The sequence below is a fragment of the Phaeoacremonium minimum genome (genome assembly GCF_000392275.1).
Source record: "Phaeoacremonium minimum UCRPA7 unplaced genomic scaffold PA7_03_scaffold_84, whole genome shotgun sequence".
NCBI classification, from domain to species: domain Eukaryota; kingdom Fungi; phylum Ascomycota; class Sordariomycetes; order Togniniales; family Togniniaceae; genus Phaeoacremonium; species Phaeoacremonium minimum.
The window spans coordinates 17,117-39,144 of NW_006920991.1; the positions used below are offsets into that span (position 1 = coordinate 17,117).

Genomic DNA, 22,028 nt, shown 5'->3' on the forward strand with positions numbered 1-22,028 from the left:
GCATAGCCGATGATGGCGTTTGTAGGACTATTGGCATTTACATGAGCAAGGGCTCAACGGACTTGATTTTTCCCACCGGCGTTCGAGGAATTTCACGAAGAAAAGGCACAATGGATGGCCCCACGAGATAGTAAAGAGATCTTTCTCTCGAAGTCGCGATAACGATAGAGCCCATTGCATCAGATCATTAGAGGCTTACGAAGACAAAACAATCCCAGAATCAGAGTCATCATACACATTTCCCTGGACCATGATTACTATGAGTGAACCCTTTGTATTGTCCTAACTGCTGCAGCCTCCCTAGCCAATCATCACGTTGTGCTTAGATTTAGGATTGAAAGCAAAATCTCCTTCCGGCGTGTCCTTGGCTAAAGTACTGGTTTTCATAACGTTCTGACATGAGAAATAAGTCGAAGACAAAGGCTTGTAGGAAACTCGAAAAGAGCCAGCCAACCTGCAGCCTGTAAAATTTTTTACTATCCAGTCCAGTCCACCCAAGATCTAATATTATCAGGGGCTATCCTTTGTTCCCCCGTTGAAGACATAAGAAGCGCAAGCAAAAGCCACCGGTCTTGTTGAAGGAGCAAGCATTCTGGTAACAGTCTATCATGTCGCTTTCATTCATTCGCTGCAGGGAACCCAAAATGGAAATGATCAGGGATAAAAGCAAGGAAACAGGAAGGAAAACGTTAGAAAACCTGGTTTGCCCAATTCCAAAATCTAGATGAAACAACTGTTTAAGCCTCAATAACTACCTTCAACACCAATTTGCCCTCGTCGTCGACTGTACGGCTAGCAAGCTCAAATGCATGTTTTGCATTGGCCAGCCCCTTGAATCGATGGGTGACCATGTCGTCCAGACTTGGCAGCGCAAATGGCCCACCCTTATTGCAAAGCATACGGATGCCGGTAGGATACGTATTTGCATAGCGGAAGATGCCCAGGATGTCAATTTCGCGCAGGTGTGCGACGGACATGGGCAGCGTCTGGATCGGCGTGCCCATGCCTACCATGATGACCTTGCCGCCAGGTCTTGTGGCGTAGAGGCTCATGTGCATGCACACCTCCTTGCCAGTGCACTCAAAAGTCACGTCGACGCCGTCGTCCTCATCGTCATTGGCAAGAGATGGTGGAGGCTTGGTCAAGTTAAGAATGTCATGTGCGAGAGCCTTTGCGCCGTCCAGCTGGCTTGAGAAAGAGAACATGCTCGCGGGGGTCATGACACCCGAGTCCGCTGGAGTTGAAGTGCCGGAATAGATGGAGGAGCTGCTAGATGAGGTGTGCAGAGGCCGGGGAACGACAAATCCGTGCGTTGCGAAACCCTTGCTGGTTGCATAATTGACACGGCCGGCATCAACGTCACATATGGTAACCGTGGTGCAGCCAGATTGCCGAGCCATAGCAGCAGTCAGGAGACCTACGGTTCCAGCTCCGATGACAAGGGCTGTGGACCCGGGTTCCGGTCTGGCGCGGTTGACGGCATGGATGGCAACAGAGAGAGGTTCGAGGAGGGCAGCCGCGTCAAAAGTGACATGATCAGGTAACCTGGAAAGTAAATATCAGTTGAGGCCGATCTGGCAAGCAAGGAGCGGCCTTACTTATGGCACCAGTTGGCGGGATGGTTTATCTTGTCCTGGAGTGTGCCCTGGAAGTGAGGGAAACTCTTTGCGCTACTCCTGAATCGCATCTTTTTGCAGAGGTTATAGCGACCTTTCCTGCAGATACCGCATTGTCCACAGGGAATGCCAACTTCCAGTGCGACTCGATCTCCAAGCTTGAATCCAATTACTTGAGGGCCAATGGCGACAACCGTGCCGGAGGATTCATGGCCAAGAGATAGTGGCTGGCAGGCGCAGAGGTCGCCATTAGCGAACTTCTTGTAGTAGGAGACATCTGAGCCGCAAATTCCCGTGGACCTGACGGCAATCTGCAGCTCGCCAATTCCCGGATCCTCAATGCTCCTCACTTCCTGTATGCGAAGTTGGTTGTCAGCCCTGGGCAAAAATTTCGAGGCGGCTCTGCTCCTCTTTCTCCACGCCTCTTCCAAAAATAGAAGGCGTGTAAATGAAGGAGGAGGGACCCTGATCTTGTGTAACGATAAGATCTGGAGACACAACTCACCAATCGCAGGTCTCGTGGTCCATGCAAGACAGACGCACTGATCGAAGAAGACTTCGAGGTGTATACAGGGCTGGCGGGTAGCTGCATTGGCTCCTCGATCTCAAGCATAGCAGAGGGCGCCATCTCCAATAATGACGGAGGCCGCGTGGGATGAGAGTGGGATGTGTAGGGGCCTAGTGGGCGTTGGCACGACTGTGTGAGGCCGGATTGGTCGGATGAAGACAGAACACGAGGGGACCACGCCGCGGGGTATGGGGTCCCTGGTGCTTGATGCTGTCTAGGGAAGGTGTAAAAGATGGGGGTAGGGCCGTTGGTTGGAGACTTGAGTAACGACTCGTGATGAGGCTCAAGGGGCGCCTGATCAAAGCGTCCTGTTGGCGGCGTGGGATGGTGGGATATAGATCAGGGAGAGGAGAATAGGAAGAGGGTTCACACGCACTCTAGTGACGACGGAGGACGACTTACTTATCACTTCTGACACAGAGAAATGCAGAAACTAGGGACTAGGGGATGGCGGGAGCAAAAGACATGGCAAAATTATACCGTTGAGACAGGCAGAGATCGATCAGACCCCCACCCACTCTTTAGCAGGGCGACGTGTTGACCGCCATCGATGCGTGATGTGTGTCAATCACTGATTGACGGTGCCGGGGAGCCATGCCAGAGACTTCGAGGGAAGGGAAGGGAAGGGATCGAAGGCGGTCCGGGGAGGCAAAGGCAGAGGGACCGGCGGAGAGTGAATGGTAGACTCGGAATTGGTGTGCTTTTGGAAGCATTGAGCTCGTGCTAGCTCTACCAGTCATCTCTCGACCACTTATCTCTCTGACCATGTCTACAGACGAGCTAGGCACTGCGGAGGCAAGACCACCAGCCAGGGACGTCAAATTTCGGGTCGTCATATGCAAACGAGGCCTAGCGACAGTGTCTATCTTTCGGCAAGACAAGACCATGTCCCTGCCATGTTGACGTCGAAAAGGAAAAGGGAAAAGGCAGACCCGGGCGCCGTATTGCGTCGTGCATACATGGTGCATGTACAACATACCTGAGCTGTAACTAAGTACAGCTGCGGTCCCTCCTGTATGCGTTGCATAGTCGATGGGGGCCAATTATCCTACACCTGTTGGCAGAACCGTGTACGAGTGTCTTACCCAGACTGGGATACTGCAAGCCCGGCGTGTGGAGCTCTGACGATGATGAACTCCAACAGCAGATTGTCTCTGTGGATTCAACCGAGACTCTGCGTGTGCCGGGGTCGTGATGTGATGTACTCTTGTTGCATTTGCATCTGTCCACTGGACCTATGAGGAGCTTCGCTTCCAAGAGGTGTGGTAAATGGGGGTGCCAAGGGTTGGACAGCCGGAGGGCATGCTGCAGACACGGAATGGGGTATCCCTGAGCTGTACATGTCTTAGGTTGATAGGGGCATCGAGACCAAGATCAGGTTGCCTCATGGGGAGCTTCACTGAAGCTCTACTCTTTGACGCCGGAGCAGTGTCTATCGCCATCTACCATGCAGCACTGGCACAAATTCAATGCCGTTGGTCGTTGTTCAGGCTGTAGAAGGGACCCGGAGGCCTAGAACTTGTAAGATAAATGAAAGGCGAATCCTGGGGAATGAGCGCATCTCTGTCATCTCATCTTGATCGAGGGGAAATGATGGGCTCTAACGACTGGCTCTAGCCTTTTAGAAGGAGGGGCGGGTGAGACAGGGTGGAAGCAGGGGCGAGGGCAGCGCATAGGTGCATATTTGATAGCTTGGATCTAGAATTGAGACGGAGGGGAGAGCTCAGCAAGGAAAGAGATCCATTTCTTAAAATGACAGAAATGGGCTAAGCCGCGTCGGAAGAACAGCCGTTTACTCCCAGTCAAGGTCCTCAATGAACATTCAAGTGACAATTCGGCCATACTCATGGCATCTGTACACCCAATGTCCCGCTGTCAAGTTCCAGCACATCATGTTGAGCTGTTATTATTGGAGACCACAGAAACAATATTACCTTGATCCCAAACAGTATGATAGGTCCGGGAATCCATGTCTGGCAAATTGTCGTACAAGAGAACCAAGCGCATTGACAAAGAGCTGACCGAGTCTAAGGACCAGACTACTGTCGAATGGCGCCGACATTTCCCCTCCTCCACTCTGGCCAGGAGGTGAGGAATAGCGTCCTAAGAAGGGTGTCACCGAAGCTATTTTCTCCAACATGAGTCTCCAACTCGGGACCCCACATGGGGCCTTTCCAGGACGTTGCCGCCCGAAGACAATTCCTGAACCGGATAAGACATGGAGAGAAACTCTGGCTAGGGGTGCCCACTACCGGCCCGTCAGGCGTTTCTAGTCCCGCGCTGAAACGGATCGACCATTGGACGTGCCTTCGAGAAGCATTGGCGATGCACATGGCATTTCTCCCGGATATTGGAAGAGAGCAAATCTGGCTTCTTGTGTCTCGTTTTGGGTTCTACAAGAAGGCGAACCTTTGAAGGCGGGATGGCACCCCTGTCAGGAACAGAGACCGTTAGTCGTGGATGCAATAGATGTGCGTCCTTGCGACATGCAACGGCTATTTTACCGGCCTATGGCGAGACACTTGCACATGGCTGACAGGGGTGCGCCTGCTTGCACTCCAACCAAGCCATCCGTCGCCCATATCGCACAAGAAACCGAGCGGCGAAAGGTTCGGATGAGCTCCATACAAGTTAGGCAACCCTGGCGCCACAGGTTTGGGTCGCATCTGTGGTGACTTGGTCCAACATACCATCGAGGACCGACTTTGGTATCATTGGCACTGCTTCGGGAGTGGATTGAACCAGATTTCGAAGATGCCATGTCGTACTCGACCACCATCTTCTCTACCGCTTCATTCCCTCCCACGACTTTCCGGAGTATTTCCAAAGAATAGGGCATGTTATCTTCACACCCAGATGACTTGAATATGTTGGAATATACAATTCTCGGTGTGGGAGATCGTGAGAGGCAGTGAGTCTGCCATGCCTCCAAGGTAATAAGGCTTCGCGACACGAAGCAGCTATGAATAGATACCCAATGCGGCCGTTTACCTTATCCAGCCATAGTCTTGTCCATTAGTGTCTATGCACTATGCAGTATTCCAACATGAGATCGCCAAACAAATTGAAGGTAAGTGACCTGGACAAGGTGAGCTTGCTTGGGACTGGACATGCGCAATTGACGCGGCAATGTCGGGTCTTTGTCCTACACTCCATCTCCAGAGCTGTGGCTTGTGAAAGCTGGCTGTACCCAGTCATGTTGTCAACGACTATCTCCAGATCGTGGTTATGACGAAGACCTCGAATGTTATCGCGAGGTCTTGTCAAGTCATGGTCGAAGCTAATGAACATTGGCGAATCCAAAGCCAAGTATTTGCAGCTGGTCATGTAGCATTATCGCGAGTGAAATCCAAAACGAAATCAGACTTTCGGATGGTCTACCCGGTCTTAGTCGGGTCAAGTTGCTCTGCATTGGCATTTCGCACATCAAAACCCCATTAAGCGCACTTTTGTCCAAAAGATCAACAGTCCAGTAAAGACTTTCGGACGGATGCACCGACTGCACCGACTGACAGTCGATTCTTGGCTCATGAAGAGCTAACGGATGGAATATGTGTGCTCTTAATAGACAGAAAACCCAAGACACTGAAGGAGATTCTCCCCGGGGAAGCGCAGTTGGAGAAAGGGTCGAAGTCCCGCAAATCGGAGCAGAGCACTAGGATGTCTGCGCGTGAGAAGCGAGAATTATCTCTCTGCATTTCTGGTCTGAGCTTTCCTTTGCCCCATAACCCCTCAATTCATGACTGTGGAGCAGCAGGGTTGTTCGGAGGGGAGAATTGCGCTGTCTCCGATCCAGAAATGATATTCAAGGCCTTGTATCGCAAGATTCGCAATTGATGCTCCAAGCCTCCAACACTATCTACCTAGGTATGTCCGTGATAGGTGGCTCGTCAATGCCAATATGCATGTCTCAAGGCCGTGCTGCCTTCCAACACATTGAAACGGATTTGCTCTTTTCGCCACATCGTGAAGGAGCTTCCAATGATCGGGCGGCTTGATATGGGGTGCTTCCTAAGTACTAGTTTTCTGTCATGGCAATATCATCAAGGTCAGATCTTCGAAGGCGGGGCTTGAATGCAGCTTCTTCTCCGCTATCGCTGTACTCGCAGCAAGACGGCCGGGTCGATGTTGAGTCATGTCTGCCGGTTTCTCGTCAGTCCTCTGCATAGTTTTTAATGGACGGTCACTCAAATAGGCGCCAAGTTGCTGCACGTATTCGATGAAGGGTTCTCTCATCCCTGCTGAATGCAGTTGCTGAACTACCGAATATGGCCCAATTAAACCATCCACTATATCGGGCTACGGGCCAGCAGCCATCAAGGCACCGGGTTGTCATACATTTTCTGACCGTGATCGTGCCGAGAATAACGCCTCAACCAGAGGTGGAAATAGCTTTCCGTGATTGCCGTCTATGTAAACAAACCACAACGGATCCATGCTCGAAGGCAAAGCACACTTCGCCGTCTTTCGTTGTTACTAGCACCATGTTGAGAGTCAGTTATCCAGAAATCTGAAACTTTCGAGGTTGTGATATGGACCGGAGGCGTCTTCCTTGCTCCAGGATAGAAGGCTCAATGATGAGGTGTGGGCAGGTCGAAGAGCTGTCAGATTAGGGAACGAGAAGAGAGGAGCAAGCTAAAGGCAACTAAAGTAACTCTATGATGTACTGGAAATGGTAGGCAAAACGGTACCGTCAAGTTACTCAGGATGAAGTAGAGGACTAGGCGCACCACACAACTGGTCCGCAACTGAGGCGAGACCTGCGATGCAGCCGACCCGCAGCTTGGTTGAAATCCACCACACCATTCTGCCCGTGGTTTCCAGGCGATGACTGGCGGTGTAAGTCTATTATGCAGATGAGTAGGTAAGGATGGTGTGTACAAGGTCTAGGTGCAGCTTCGCCTGCAGAAGCTGGGATGAGATATTGCATGTCTTTTCATGGTAGGTAGAACGAGAAATGGTTGTGCAGATGTTTTTGGGTGCAGTTCCTGCCGTCCAATATAATCGGTTCAGTCTCCCAATTGGGTGCCCTTAGCCCGATGGTTGGACGTTTCCCAGGTCAGGTCTGAAGATGGATACGAAAGACGGGACACCGGCGTTGGATCTCATACATAAATACAACATTACGACATTGAACGGGGAAGTCTACCGAGAAACATGCCGTTCTTCACCTTGCCACGGCCAACCGCCTGTCAAAGCTCAAAACGTGCTTGTAGCCAATCGGCTGGCCGCATTTCGGGCATCGATGCGGTCTTCGTCATCCTCCTCGCTGACTCCTGGTAGGCCACTGGTGGGAGCCCGGTTGCTATCCTCCTCTCTTTCTGCTTCCTCCGCAACATTTGATACAAAACTACCAGAGACGCTGCGATTGAGCGCATCCGTGCGTCGAGGTACACCGCTCCAAGAATCACCTTTGGGACCTTGGCTAGCAGCGAGACTGGTACGCCGTGCTACCGGATGAGACTCACGACCAAGTCGGCTAAGGCCGCCGGATGCATCGATGGCTCGAACATCGGGGCGGACGCTTTCTAAGAGAGCCAGGGTCCGCCTTTCAGCCTCGATTTCTCGGAGTACATACTCCCTGATGCTCGTGCGCAGGTCCGCTGCCGTCCTCGCAAACCACTTGCGCCGCTCTTGGACAAGGTTCTGTGTAACTCTTGTGGTTGTCTGGAATAGGTAAGATTCGTTCTGCTTTGCTTCATCCAAAGCTGCAATAGCCTCGTCTACCTTCTCTCGGCGAACATTAGAGCTGGCTTTAAGGCGATCAGCAGCATTTAGTTTGCTCCTGGTGTTTTCTTGGGCTTGTAAGAAGTCGCGAGTCAGTATCTGTCGATTGGTAAGGGTCTCCTTGACGATGAATGCATCCGACGAATGATATTGGAAAGGATCGCCAATGGTTGCTGCCTCTGCAGTAGCTTGGGCAGCATGGCAGTCTCCAACAGTCTGCACCACTTTTCCGAGCTTCCGGTAAGCATTAGCGAGCCCTTGGTGTGGCTCTTGAACATTCATGCCTCCGAGCTTGACGCCAAAATCAGCTTCTGCAAGACCCAATCCTGCGGCACGTCAGCAAATGACCGGAAGCCTTAATCGACAGCATCCCTTGTCTATTAGCTTACCTCGCCTGGTCTTCACCAGTTTGTCAACTTTGTGTCCAGCGTCCATGGTACCTAGATAGAATAGTTTGACAACAGGGCGAGCTTCTTGTAGCTCAGGAGTATCATCCGGTGGAGGAGCAAATTGCTTCAGTATCTTTCGTCGAACACCTGTCGCAGGCTGCTTCTTCTTGACCATCGGACTGTAGCCGAAATCGCTCTCTACAAAGAGCACCATCTCGTCGTCTCTCATTAACACCTCATTGCTACAGACGTAATTGAACCAACGCTGCATCAGTGCCTTGACCTTTGCCTCGTCCTCATCTGTTCCTGCGCCGGCGGCAGTCAGAGCCGGAGGGACTGCGGGGACAAGAGCATCTGGATTGGCGGAAATCAAGTGCTCTGCAAGCTTTACAAATTCCGAGTGAAGACGTCTGACATCTCGATACTGCGTAGTCCTGAACTTCGGAAGGTTTGTCTAATTCGGTCAGCATCTGGGTAGCCAAGATAAACAGGTTGGAGTCTTTACATGAACGTCGAATCGTAATATGGGGTCTTTACGCCCTGTGCGCTCGAGGCCAGTTATCTTGGCTTGGAGCTTGAAAAGAGGCTGGGCGGGTTTCCGGCTTTGGGGCGGCTCTTGACCTGGCTTGAGAGTCTCACCAGAGACTCTGGAAGCGCCTTGTGACTGAGAGGGAGGCACATTCTCATTGCGCTCCCCAGCACCAAATGGTTGTTGTTGGTCACTCCCAGATGGAATTCCGTGAGTGGCCTCGGAAGCTGACTCGTCTACATGTGTTTCTGTTCCAGATACTGTGCTTGCTGTATCAGGCCGTCGGTACTCTCCATCACTGGCACCGAACCCTCCCTCGTCATAATCGTGGGTCAAGCCATTGTTTGAGTTTTGTGATCCGAAGCGGGGAGGGGATAACGGGGGTTCGGCGTTGGCACCGCTGAATGTAGTTCGGTGATGCTGAGGAGATGAACCGGGAGAGGAGCCCCACGGAGAGGCTCCCGCGGGATGGTCTGCGTCGTTGATAGACGCGCTGTAATCCATTGAAGCTGTATTAGGTCGTGGCCGGGAGCTCGAATGCAATGACGTTGCAGCAGGATAGCTCGGCAATTGGCGTGGGGCGGTGTCTGTCTCTTAAGTGCGATCGGCCGCTGCGGCCATGATAGAGGAGAAGTGCTTGAGTGTGGTCTGAAAGAGGAAAGGCCTGATGCCGTGCTCTTGAACCTTGAGTATCTCGATGCGCGCGTGGGAGCTGACGATGCAGTAGGCGGTGGTGCTATGAGAAGCAAGCGGTAGGTAAGTGGGTGATTCGCATGCTCCGCAGTAACGAACCATTGGTGGCTGCCTTGCTGAAGGTCCTACCAACGGCAGACATCGTAAAGTGGGGCCGTCAGGGTCAAGCCACACGCAAGCCACTTCAATTTCTGGGGTTGATTGGCCGAGTGTAGACCCTGTGAAGAATCATGTTCTTAACTCACAACAGGTTTCATCAGAATCGTTTTCAAGCTGCAGTACGGCGAATCACGGTTTAGAAAAACGCTGTGAGGATGCTATTGAGCTTCAAATTACTCAGTGTTCAAGTACTGTAGTTCTTGGGAATGCTCATACTGGCATCATTGGCACGATGCCGTTATGGGCAACGAGCTTGGGCTGGCTGCGTCGGCCAGGTGCTGATATCTCATAGCGCACGGCGTTCTCAGCATGAGCTTCGACGGTTGTATACCAGCACTCATCAGCCTCATCATGATGCTAAGCCCGATGATATACGCAATATAGGTATCATTGCGCACGTGGATGCAGTATGATGACTCTCAGATGTTCTGCCATCATTCGTCACTCGTACTAACGCTGTAAAAGGGCAAAACTACAACGACGGAGCGAATGCTCTATTACAGTGGCGTGACAAGGCGATTAGGCAGTATGTCCCATCAAGGCTTTACAACTTCCAAGCCTGCAAATTCTTCTGAGAAAATACTAAATTCTCACTTTATAGATGTTGATAATGGAGATACTATTACCGACTTTCTCCCCTTGGAGCGGGAGAGAGGCATCACAATCCAGTCTGCTGCAATATCTTTCAATTGGCCACCAAAAGAGACATGCCCACCAGGTGTAGAGTCCAAGACTATCAATCTCATCGATACTCCCGGTCATCAGGACTTCCGTTTCGAGGTAGACCGGTGTTTACCTGTTCTTGACGGCGCAGTGTGCATCATCGACTCTGTAAAAGGCGTCGAAGCGCATACCGAGAGAGTCTGGACATCGGCCCAGCAGTTTAAGATTCCAAGAATTATTTTCGTCAACAAGCTCGATCGTGTTGGCGCCTCATTTAAAAAATCGGTGTTGGACATTGCATCTCGATTGAATGCATTCCCTGTCATATGTCAAATTCCCTGGTGGGAGAAGGACGAGTTTGTTGGCGTTATAGATGTGATCAAGCGCGTTGGTTACAAATGGACGACCGCCGATTCACGCAAGACATATCCCTATACACTTCTCGAGGCTATGCTCAAAACGGACAACCCAAATCTTCTCACTGAAATCAATCTCGCACGAGAAAAGCTCGTGGAAAGGCTTTGCGATGAAGATGACGAACTTACGTTGGAGTTCGCGGAAACCGGCGCAGATGTTTCATCAGAATCTATAAAAAAGAGCATACGGCGGGTTATTATGGATGGTGAAGGCACTGTTGTTCCGGTATTTGCAGGTGCCTCTCTCAGAAACATTGGTGTCGAGCCACTTCTTGATGCCGTGGTCGATTACTTGCCAAATCCCGATGACAGACCAGACCTTGAGATCCGTGTGGGACCAGCAACTCATTACCTCAAAGAATTCCTCGTGCAAGAGGGCGCCAAATCAAAGCAAAAAGGCAGCAAATTCGCCCACCAGTCTCCAGTTGCAGCTGTTGCCTCCGTCTTCAAAGTCTTCAACGATCCCCAGCGTGGCATGCTGAGCTTTGTCCGGGTATATCACGGAACACTGAACAGAAATTCCGCGACATGGAACTCAAATGTCCATCTGTCAGAAAAATCTCACAACATGCTACAGATCTCTGCCAATCTGACACAAGAAATTCCACATCTTACAACTGGGAGCATCGGGGCAATTACCGGTCTTAAAACAGCCCGGACAGGAGATACATTGATAGCTTTCCCCGGGCAGAAGACGGCTGATGCTGCTTTGAAGAGCATACAGATCCGGCCGGTGCAAATTCCACCAGCCGTTGCCTTCATTGCAATCGAGCCATTTTCCATCACAGCACAACAAACTTTAGAGAAAGCTTTAGAAAGTGCGTCGCGAGAGGATCCAAGTCTTCGGTGGAATAAGGATGAAGCCGCTGACCAGTTCATTCTTTCTGGCATGGGAAAGCTACATCTTGACATTGCTATCGACAACCTAAAAAAAAATTATAAGATCGAGGCCACTTTCGGAGAGATTGAAGTTGATTACAAAGAGTGTCTCACCGCACCAGTCCCTCCTCAGAGCTTCACGTACGACAAAGCAGTGGCCGGCAAGACGGGTAAAGCCGCGTGCAAAGCAACGTTAGAGCCTTTAGAGGAGCATCACCAAGAAACGATACTGGAGTCAAGCGTGGAGCGAGACGGCAACATCATACATGTGCAGATCCCACTTCCAAGGGATACGTCTGGGCTGCAATTTGATCCAGAGATGGTCCGCCAACAACTTCAGAATGGTGCCATCTCGGCTCTATACAGAGGCCCCCGTCGCGGATCGCCTGTCCAGGGATGCCATGTAACAATCACCTTCGATCCAGAGACTGACTTTTTTGGTCCAACACCAGGAAGTCATTTCGTCAACGCTGCGTATCATGCAGTACGAAACGCTCTCCGAGATGCATACAGTAAGAAGCAGATTGGAATTCTGGAACCTGTCATGAAAGTCCGCATCCAGTGCCCAGAGGAAGTCGCTGGCGTTGTACAACATGACCTCTCCTCCGGCCGTGGAGGACACGTTCTAGAGATCAACGACCTCAACAATGCCGTTTCAACCGAGAGTCCAGTAGACCTCTCGCAGGTATACAGCCCTCCAGACCCATATGAGTCCATTGCATCCCTGCGTGACCCGAAGAAGGGTATCACGAGGATGCTCGAGCTTGTCGCTAGGGTACCCCTGAAGGAGATGCTCGAATACGATTCCCATCTTAGGGGCAAGACTGCCGGCCGTCATTCGCTATCTATGGACCTCGACACGTTTGAGAAAGTCACAGGTCCAAGAGAGAAGGCTCTGTGAAGCGATGCGCCAAGATCATTTCCATCTTGAGCGGCGTAGGCAGTCAGCTGAGAGTATGTTAAATTAGAGATCAACATACATACAGACGTCTCTAGTGTACTAGTATCTACAATATGTACAATATGTAATTGTAACGAGTATCCCCGCCCCATCACCTCGCGTATGAGATGTCGTGATCGAGCTCAACTTTTGACTCCAGCTGATGTTCATTGAAACTTGCCCAGCTCAGCCTAGAGCAAGCATACAGAAATCATACTCAGCGAGTAGAGCATGAGGTGAACACCTGCATAGCAGCAACGCCTTATCACTTGACCCCTGTACATGCCTAAACCCCTTTCCTGCTACTTCCGGTGCGGAGTCAGCTCTTCCCTGCACTTGCATTATCGCCAAAGCGGACTACACGGGCCATCACTATGCATATCTTCAACGCTCGGTCTGAAAGGTTACGACTTGACATTCAAAATTGCCACCAATGGCACTGCGTAGGCTACACCTGAGCCCGCGCGGGCCAAAACACCCGCCGGGCCGCCCAGTTGCCGATCCGTGCTTTGTTGTTCGAGAACATCATGTCATCGTCTTTCTCGACAGGTCCCTGACCCCCACGACATGGGATGAACGCTCGCATGTTTCGCATTGACGACAAAAAAGGGCCTGAGACCTGTAGGCGGGCTCTGCCGCGTGGGGTGCATTCGGTGGGGGATCACAGGTGTTCTGGGGAAGTCAAACGATCCTCGCGGGGAATCTCTGAGCCGCCTTTTGCGGTGAAGGTTGTTGTTGTCTAACACTACTAAATAGGCTTTGGCAAACTACCTGGGTACGGAGGTAAGCAACGATAGCTACTACATGAGTGTGAAGGTGTAGACGGCAACTACTACCTCTGCGACAGCTACTAATTATAAGCTACTCCTTGGGGATTGACAGCTATTTCTCATGTGCAACAACTGCTCCACATACAAGTCTGCCTGTGAAGAGGTAGCCACCGAAGGATTACAATCTATGAGCTCCAAATCAGAGCTCAAGCATATCGGAATCACCGTCCACATCCAACCCTAAATCCTCTTCACTGAGCATTCCCGAAGCGGACAACTCCTTAAACATTCTGTCGGCGTTGGTCAACAGTGGTTCCATCTTGCGTCGAAGGGCACGCTCTGCAGGGCTCCTCAAGGCGCGTGCCGCTGCAATGCTGGGGATGAGAACACGACGGTAGTCCTCGTTAAATGTCGAGAGCCGCTCGCTAATCGTCCTTCTCAACATATCCTCCACCCACGTACACATGTCGTTCAACCGATTTCTGACTGTATCGGTTGCTTGTCGAAACATTACATGACGGTTTCTTCGGACATGCTTCTCCATTTCATCATTCATCCGGCCTAACGCGCCAGGACCTGGAAGTGGTATAGTTAGTATAGCTGACATATCTAATACGAAATGGGTAGTTCTCATAAAAGAAAAATGGCCCTACCACTCTCCAATTCGCAGAGCATATACGCGCGCATCATAGCTGTTTTGATCACGGGCTCGAATTCTCTGCACGATTTTCGCTGAGTTTTGGCGCATTTTTCTCGCACCTCCTCGAAGCTGAACCTGAGCTCCTCGAGAGAGGTTTCAAGACGTTGCTGAAGGAATGCGAAATCATCGGGATTGCTCATGCGGATGCGAGAGATCTCAACCGTGTGCTCATGAAATTGGGTGATGGCCATTTCAGCGGTGTTCATGAAGCGCGCGAATGATGCGGGCAAGCTAGCCCGAAATGCCTTCTCCCATCCCGTACCAATGTAATTGTAGATAGGCTCCGCAAGGTCAAAGTTGAAGTTGTGTGATGCTCTGGAGTTTCTGTAGCGACCATCGTGGCGGCAGATCGCCTTATAGGTATGATATTGCAAATCTGCCCATGTCGCGACCGTCTGCAGGGATTTCTCGGCAGCCGAAGCTACGGCTCTCTCATAAAGGTTGAAGATATCTTCTTTCAAAGAATCCTTCATGCTCTTGACGCAGATGTCCGCAGCGCTGTACAGGGTCTATGTCTGGTTAGCCATTGGTAGACAAGAATTCACGGGATTTACTAACCGTTCCCAGCTCGCCCAGGTCTCTTTGAAGTTGAGCGCTTTGTTCTTGCTCGTCGTGACCATTCACACCTGGTCGTTGATCATCGCATCGAGTCCAAAATTTCATATTCGTCAACAGACCAATAAGATAGTTGATAAATCGTCGGCAAGATATCACTCTCCGAGCCTCTGTCAGCTTTATAGCATGGAGTTGAAGGCGGCGAATCTCTGTTATGCCGATATCAAATCCGGTGGTCTCAAACCCGTCCTCTGGCATTCTTCCACAGAGCGTTTGGTACGCCTTGCTACTGACGCAGAAAACAGGTAAAGCCAATTCAATCTCGCCGTAGTCTCGAGGGGGCTCATTGGGGTTGAGATGAAATCCATTACCTCTCGCAGCCGTATCTTCATCTTGCCTGCTCAAGATGTTAGCATTCAATGACCTTGCTCATCAAGCTTTCCGTCGGAGGGTCATTCAACATACTGTCTAATACAGGCAGCGAACAACCGCTTGACTTCTGCTCTCGAGTATTCATTCCTGCCTTTCAAGCAAGCTGCCTTGATATCAAAATTCGACTCCTTGATTTCTGCCGTCAGTTGCTTTATATCCGCGTGAAGGTCCTTAATGTTATTATCGAGTCCTTGTCTGTTAGCGATTATTTTTGCTTCTGGGCTTTGAGAGTAGTGAGCTCTGCGTCGATGGTATTCTATTCCACTGACGCTGAGCGATGCCTCTTGCGACTGTCCCCTAGCATTGATGGCGCAGACTGTGCGGATACGAGTTCGCGACGCTCATCCAGCCTGTCTCTCTCTTTATCTAGAGCGTCTGATTGCTGTTGAATCGTGTCTTTCTCTTCTCTCAAGCGATCAATATCAAATCTAGAAGACGCGATCTTCGCATCCAGAGCAGCTATGTGCTCACGTATCTTCGCATTCCTCGCCGTCAAGCCAAGACTGGCTTCGACTTCGGTAATGGACATCTCATCCGTCTTTGAGCAGATGAATGTCACATCCGAATAAAGGCCCTCGAACTGCAATTGACGCTTAATAGACTTGTCAAGAAGGGTTTGAGCCGTCTTATCATCAACGGCTCTGATGATAGGAGTGACAATCCAAAGAGCCGTGCATTGCCTCAGATGGTTTGAAGCAACCGCAGCTCGAGCTGAATTATTGTCTTGCACGCCAGGCTGCATCAATTATCAGAGAGGTAGACCTCGGTACAGATGACGAGAAGACTTACCAAATCCACTAAAACAGCGCCTGTCTTGAGAGCTTGCGCCTTGGTGTAAATGCGAACGACCTTGACCAATGGCCAGTACTCCATCCGAGGTTCATCATCCTTCTCTTTGCTGTCCACATAGTACTGAAGGTTTCGATATAGAGCCTTAGAAGAACCCTCGTTGAGATGCTTCACGTAGTCCAAGACACCACTAACACGCGGATCACCTGCAAGCTCTTCTGGAGTCGTCGCAGAAAGCTGTGCCTTTGTCATGTCATGATAGACAGCCTTGATCTTTGCGTAAGCAATCCCAGCAGCGGTCTCAGGGTCGTTACAGTGCGCCGAAATCCTGTTACCGTCCTTGAGATCGGCAAGAAGGTCCCGCAGTTCATTGAGCCAGTCTTCAGCGGATATGAACTCGATCTCTGCGCGATATAGCTGGTTCGGATCGTCTGAGGAGTTATATGAGATCTCGGTAGCGCAGGCGGTGCAAGCTCTGAGCCCGCTTGTGGGCAGCAGCCTAAATATTAGAGTCAGATTATGGGATGTATTCCTGATACGCTATTATATTCTTGGGCGATCGGAGCGGGAGAAGCTCTGACATCAACATACCTCTCCTCGTCAAGCACTGCATTTATGACTGAGCTCTTTCCAGCTCCCGTGTTTCCAACAACACCGATGATGGTCCGAGGGGCTTGGTACTCCTGCTGGCATCTCTCAATCTTTCGCAACCACTCGGGGGCGCTGGTATCGCCAGCTGGGAGAGGCTCCTCGAGTCCAGCCTTCACTTGTGCAAGCAGTTCCATGCCAACCTCAACACAGCGCTCAAGGAAATCAGGGTCTTCCAAGACGGCCAGCTTCTGGAGGTAAGAAATGCCATGGGGATCAGGGGCAGACTTGGAATGCGCAGGAGCTGCGCGAGTAGCGCGGTTAAGATCCATGTTTTCCTCCAAGAGGATGTGCTTAAGCCCTATCAGCCAGTGGCCTTCTTGTCTGTGGACGGTACCCTGTAATTTCGGAACGGCGAGATGGGCTTGCCAGAAATGCCGTGCTGGAATAGGAGAGCAAGTTATTGCGGGCTTGCGATGAGGTCGAGCCTCATCTAGGAGGAGAGTGGATAAGAGAAGAGAGGGCAAGGCGGATAGAGCACAGTAAAGAATGCGCAGAAAGTTATTTGCTCGATAAGGGAACTCTTCCTAAGCGGGCAGTGATGTGTCAAGAAAGGAAGTTGAGGAGGCACGGTTTGACGGGATGTTGTTTATTTAAATCTATCGCGAGGAGGGTCATGAATGCGCGTGGCAGCTCACGTTTTGTTTCATCCAATGTATGTTGCCTGAAATGGTCTCTCGTTCTGCAATCACTGAATTGATTGCCTTTGTTGACTTAGATTTGGCGACCCTTGGGACCTATTTACCACCACACGAGTTCGAGACATCTCGTTAGAGCCATTCACATGAACATTTGATGGAGGCCCAACTTGAGCAAAATAGCATCTTGTTGCTAGAATATTAGGTAAGTCTAGATAAGGCAAGGACTCGAGATTTACATCATCCTACCTCAGGTACTTTCTAGAAGTACGTAGTGACGATTGACGACTTCAAGACCGCTATTCAAGCTGAGGATTTCAAGTGTCACTTATGCTAGTATGGTGATTACATCAAGGACAACCAATTGACGAACAAGGTGTTTATAATATTCATTCAACTTTGAATTTGGTAAACAACGTGAGGCAGTTTTCGGGTATTAGATGTTACGACTTATGCTTAAGTCCCTACATAGATACTGAGGCTTCAAGTCGTTAAGTGACATCCAATCGCCTAGCCTAGGAGAGGCTCTTACGCTTCCCCACCATTTGCGTACACGATCCCACACGCTAACTTTGACATGCCTAGCATCAAGCAAGCCCCGCGATTTTCGTAGCCTCAACCTACTCCTTGATACCAAGCAGCAAACCCAGCTTAATTTTGCTCTGATCAAATGACCGCAAGGTCAAGAACCAGAACATTTCCAGTTGCTCTAAAGAATGTTTTATCCGTCTGTACAATCATGGCACACATGACCAATTCCCTGGCGACCGCCGAACAGCTCTACCAACGGAGCTCCTTCAGCGCCCTTCCGACCGATCTACAAGATATCATCTTCTACACCACCCAATGCCTGACACAAGCAGCTGGCATACTTCTGCAGCTGCCGCAGTCAGTCACTGCGCAAGCCAACATTGTATTGGCTCGATACTGGCTTGTTGATAGTCTCATGTCACATGAGTTCGCCGTGAGTCTGGATTCCGAATGCGAGGTCTACATGCAGCTTGACTAACAGCTATCCAGGATGTCTCCGCAGCTTGTATATACCTCGTGGCCAAACTAGGACCCTATCCACGCTCCCCTCGGGATGTCTCAAATGTCTATGCGTACCTCCTGTCGCCTAGCTCAGTCTTTCTACGACCGAAAGGGTCTCAACCACCGCCCAACGATCCTTCCTCCTACTACTTGAGCGAATCCGAGTATCACTCATTCCATACACAAATCCTTGCGCTTGAGGCGCGCATATTATATTCTCTTGGGTTTGACACGCATGTCTCCCTCCCACACCCCCTTGCAGTCACCTATCTACAAGCACTGGACTTCCTAGGTCAGAGCAAGACAGGGATTTCGAAGCGCACGATAGAACACCTCAACACGGCGCTACTATCTCCACAGATGTTATATTTAACGCATCAACCCAATGCTCTAGCCGTGGCAGCAATATATAATGCCGCGAAGGATGTTGGCGCGAAGATGCCTGAGAGCGAGTGGTGGGATGTCTTCGACGTGGATCGCGAAGAGCTGGGGTTCTTGGTAGTTGGAATGCGGAGCGTGGAGTCGTGGGCAAATAAGCAAAGAGAGGATTCACCACAACTTCTCGAAGGAATGATAACCAGGAAGATGGTTGAGAAGGAGATGCAAGCAAGAGGGTTACATGTGGGAAATGGCCGCCACGCTGACGATGAAGAAGAGATGATGAGAAAGATGGACGAGAAAATGGCAAAGATCGAGGCTCAAATATGAACGAGACGCAGCCCCTTTGTGTCAAGTTAAATCAACACTTGGGCAACACTTTAGTAAAGACGAGCCCTGAAAAGCCCGACTTGATCCTGCTTCTGTGACGATTTTCTGTCTTGGCACAACTGATGCGTATATTATACCTCTAGCAGGAGGCCTAATTCTCTACGTCTAGTTTGTCTAACTCACAAAAAGAGAAACAACAAGTGGTATCATGCCAGAACGCCTCATCATGCCTCATTCAAGTACGAACTCAAATCCCTCAGTAGTGCCGACATGTAGGAGCCACCTCAGCCTCCTAAGAATATAACACATCGCCGATTCATGGGCCCCTGTGCGACCATCTACCAGGACGATGTGCGCCAAACTTGGTCACTGAAGGATGATGGGGGCCACTATTTTGAGCATTGCTGTCATGCTGGCTCATATCTGCTTTGATCAGATCCGCAGCCTATCATAGAACATTGTTAGCCATCAGACACAAAGAAACGACAAGTAAACCAGTGATGTGCGTCAACTTTTCAACTTACCTTCTCGGCGACAGCATACACAGCCGCCTGCAGATGTGCACCCACAATCAGAGGCATGACTCCAGCATCCACAACACGCAAGTTCTCTGTACCATACACTCGCAAAGTTGGGTCGACCACACCTCCCAGCTCTAGGGGCATCATCGCCGTCGTGCCGCTGGGGTGGAACTCAGTATGAAGGCGAGATCGTACCAGGTCTAGCAGGCTCTCGTATTCGGCGGTCAGATTGGTCGAACTCAATGGCCCTTCGGGGCACGAGAAGGGATCTTGGGGGACCGCGCCCAGGGGTTTCATGGCGTCGGTCCGTACCAAGGCACAAGTAAAGAGCAACGCCCGCACCAGCACTTCGCAGTCGAAGGGCTCGGAACAGTATCGGGGGTCAATCTGAGGGCTATCGAGAGCTGATCCGGAGGCTGCGGGCCGGACGGTGCCGCGAGATAGGGGTCTCTGCATTGCGACAGTCAGTGTGCCCTTGGAGTCTGCCATGATCTCGGCAGCGGTCTGAAGCGGGTCGCGGAGGAGACGAAGCTGGGCTTTTCGCTGGATGACATAGCCACTTCGCACAGAGGGATGGGTGTCAGTTGGTAGATGCGTGTCAAATCCATCTGAGTCTGCTGAGGTTGCCGCAAGGAGGTTTGCCCAGTCAACCGACAGGTGGCGGAGCGACGGAAATCCCGTTGCGCTGATGAGTGGTGCCGTCCATGGACCTTTAACGAGTCAGAGATGACATCTTAGAAGAATGGTTACATTGCTTGCCTGAGTGATTTGTGTAGTATTGCTGACGTGCTGAGTCCCCCTGAAAGCTTTCCGCTGTTATGACAGACGAGTTTCTGTCTACATATTTGTGAGTATCTCCAGCAAAGGGTGCCTCACACAGGGGTTTGACACAGGAACTAACATCGATATATGGCGTTGACCATCCCGTGGTCTTGGAAATTGGCACCGACACCGGGAAGATCAATCTGGACGGTGACATTCAGTTCCTCCAAGACTGATGACGGTCCGACCCCTGAGAGCTGAAGCAGAGTCGGTGAAAGGATCGCACCTCCTGCCAGGATGACCTCTCGAGTGCACGTAACATTCCGTCTCGTGTGATTATAGGAAGTAGAAATGAACTTTGGAGAGTTAGCCAGTAAGAAAGTAGAAGGAATATTAGAGCAATCACCTCTACTCCTCGCGCCCGCACGAGGCTGTGGAACGGCGCATTTGTATGTATCGGTAGAGTTCGCTGAGAGCTTTCCAGTAGAACGAGACTCACGGTCTGTTCTGAGGCGACATGAAGGTTGTTTCGATCAATGGCCGTGTCGAAATACGCCGTTCGGGCATCAGAACGTGACTGGTTGGTTGAGGAAGTACACGATGGTGAGATCATGGCGCCAGTGCCGGTACCATTGTTAGCCTCGGTGAGAATGGGCACTCCCATCTCTTTCATTCCACGTAGAAAGTTGCCTTTTCTGTGTTAGCAAACCCAACCCACTATGGTGACCTCGATCTTGACGCACCTGATTGATTGTAGATGTATCGAGGATAGCCGACTTCCACTGGTCCCATGGTGCCGTGGAAGTCATCATCAGGGCGGATAGAGAACTCATCGCTCTCCATCGAGGTAAATGTCTCGCTCTAACAGTTTATTGGTCAGTATATTATCGTCTTGATCTGCGATACTATTGCGAACCTTCTGGAAGTACGGCAGAAGATCGTGCCAGCCCCATCCGCCGCCAGGATTGAGAGTGTCCCAGGCATCGTAATCTGCAGCAGGACCTCTGGTCCAGACCATGCCATTCAGTATTGTGCCGCCTCTAACGGCTCTTCCCTGATTGAACTGTCTGGTTCTATTGTTGAGGAACTGCTGTGGTGTCGTCGAGAAATTCGCATCGTAGATTGTTCCCAGATCTTGGCCAATCTTGTCTGGTATGGTGACGATGCTTTCATCCTTGTCCCTGTCCCTGGGATTACAACGTGATCCGTGATTTCTAATAATGGGAGCTTACAGTGGTCCGGCTTCAAGAACAAGCACTGTCACTGCACAAATTGGTCAGATTTCAAACGAGCGGCTTCAGGAAGGGGGCAATCAACAGGTAGTCAACATTGCGTACCTTTGGGGTCTTCCGAAAGTCTGGAAGCAACGACAAGACCAGCAGGTCCAGCGCCGACTACGATGTAGTCATATTCCGACAGAAGCTGGGTGTTGAGGTCCTCTGGAGACACATGCAGACCCGGTGCAAGAAGCACAAACGCTGCGAGGACCAGCACAAGATTCTGCATCAATGACGAGCGCATTGTGGGTTTACTGAATGTCGATAACAGGGTGAGAGAAATTCGAAAGACAAAGTTAGAAGTTCGCAAATCGGCTCCAGAAATATATAAAAGCCTGACGTAGACAGCTTGGCGGACAAAGAGCGATGTTGATGTTGGGTGTCGTCGTAGGAGAAGAATATGAGCTGGCGGAATATAAACAAACAGAATCGCAACCTCAAACTGACATTGAGTCAGATTCGCGCCTTGTTTTCGTCACCCCAATGTCAAAACTAGCTAGAAATAATTCGGACACTTCCAAACTTTTCGTCCGAAACTGCTCGTTTGCAATATCTCGCCACCCCTGCTTTGACAATAGATGTATTGTGTTTGCAACACCGCCGTCAAGGACAATAGC

At 50.7% G+C, this 22,028-nt stretch overlaps 5 protein-coding genes across 5 annotated transcripts; 1 reads left to right on the forward strand and 4 right to left on the reverse strand.

Annotated features, from left to right (window-relative positions):
* Nucleotides 1-737: 737 nt before the first annotated feature.
* Nucleotides 738-2,208, reverse strand: UCRPA7_1353 (putative sorbitol dehydrogenase protein; the record flags this gene model as incomplete). Its single annotated transcript, XM_007913934.1, has 3 exons — nucleotides 738-1,545; nucleotides 1,599-1,969; nucleotides 2,122-2,208. The coding sequence occupies 3 exons, from the start codon at nucleotides 2,206-2,208 to the stop codon at nucleotides 738-740; spliced, it is 1,266 nt and encodes a 421-aa protein (XP_007912125.1).
* Nucleotides 2,209-7,383: 5,175 nt separating this feature from the next.
* Nucleotides 7,384-8,770, reverse strand: UCRPA7_1354 (putative vacuolar protein sorting-associated protein 17 protein; the record flags this gene model as incomplete). Its single annotated transcript, XM_007913935.1, has 3 exons — nucleotides 7,384-8,237; nucleotides 8,301-8,654; nucleotides 8,716-8,770. The coding sequence occupies 3 exons, from the start codon at nucleotides 8,768-8,770 to the stop codon at nucleotides 7,384-7,386; spliced, it is 1,263 nt and encodes a 420-aa protein (XP_007912126.1).
* Nucleotides 8,771-10,170: 1,400 nt separating this feature from the next.
* Nucleotides 10,171-12,540, forward strand: UCRPA7_1355 (putative translation elongation factor g protein; the record flags this gene model as incomplete). The annotated part of the gene is made up of 2 exons (XM_007913936.1): nucleotides 10,171-10,207; nucleotides 10,283-12,540. The coding sequence occupies 2 exons, from the start codon at nucleotides 10,171-10,173 to the stop codon at nucleotides 12,538-12,540; spliced, it is 2,295 nt and encodes a 764-aa protein (XP_007912127.1).
* A 1,370-nt stretch (nucleotides 12,541-13,910) lies between these two features.
* UCRPA7_1356 (putative tat pathway signal sequence protein) lies at nucleotides 13,911-16,745 on the reverse strand (the record flags this gene model as incomplete). Its single annotated transcript, XM_007913937.1, has 6 exons — nucleotides 13,911-13,925; nucleotides 14,109-14,558; nucleotides 14,899-15,001; nucleotides 15,070-15,206; nucleotides 15,826-16,324; nucleotides 16,417-16,745. 6 exons carry the CDS (start codon nucleotides 16,743-16,745, stop codon nucleotides 13,911-13,913), a joined length of 1,533 nt encoding a protein of 510 aa, XP_007912128.1.
* A 2,621-nt stretch (nucleotides 16,746-19,366) lies between these two features.
* UCRPA7_1357 (putative gmc oxidoreductase protein) lies at nucleotides 19,367-21,655 on the reverse strand (the record flags this gene model as incomplete). Its single annotated transcript, XM_007913938.1, has 7 exons — nucleotides 19,367-20,082; nucleotides 20,274-20,490; nucleotides 20,634-20,824; nucleotides 20,878-20,995; nucleotides 21,051-21,315; nucleotides 21,367-21,397; nucleotides 21,472-21,655. 7 exons carry the CDS (start codon nucleotides 21,653-21,655, stop codon nucleotides 19,367-19,369), a joined length of 1,722 nt encoding a protein of 573 aa, XP_007912129.1.
* Nucleotides 21,656-22,028: the final 373 nt, after the last annotated feature.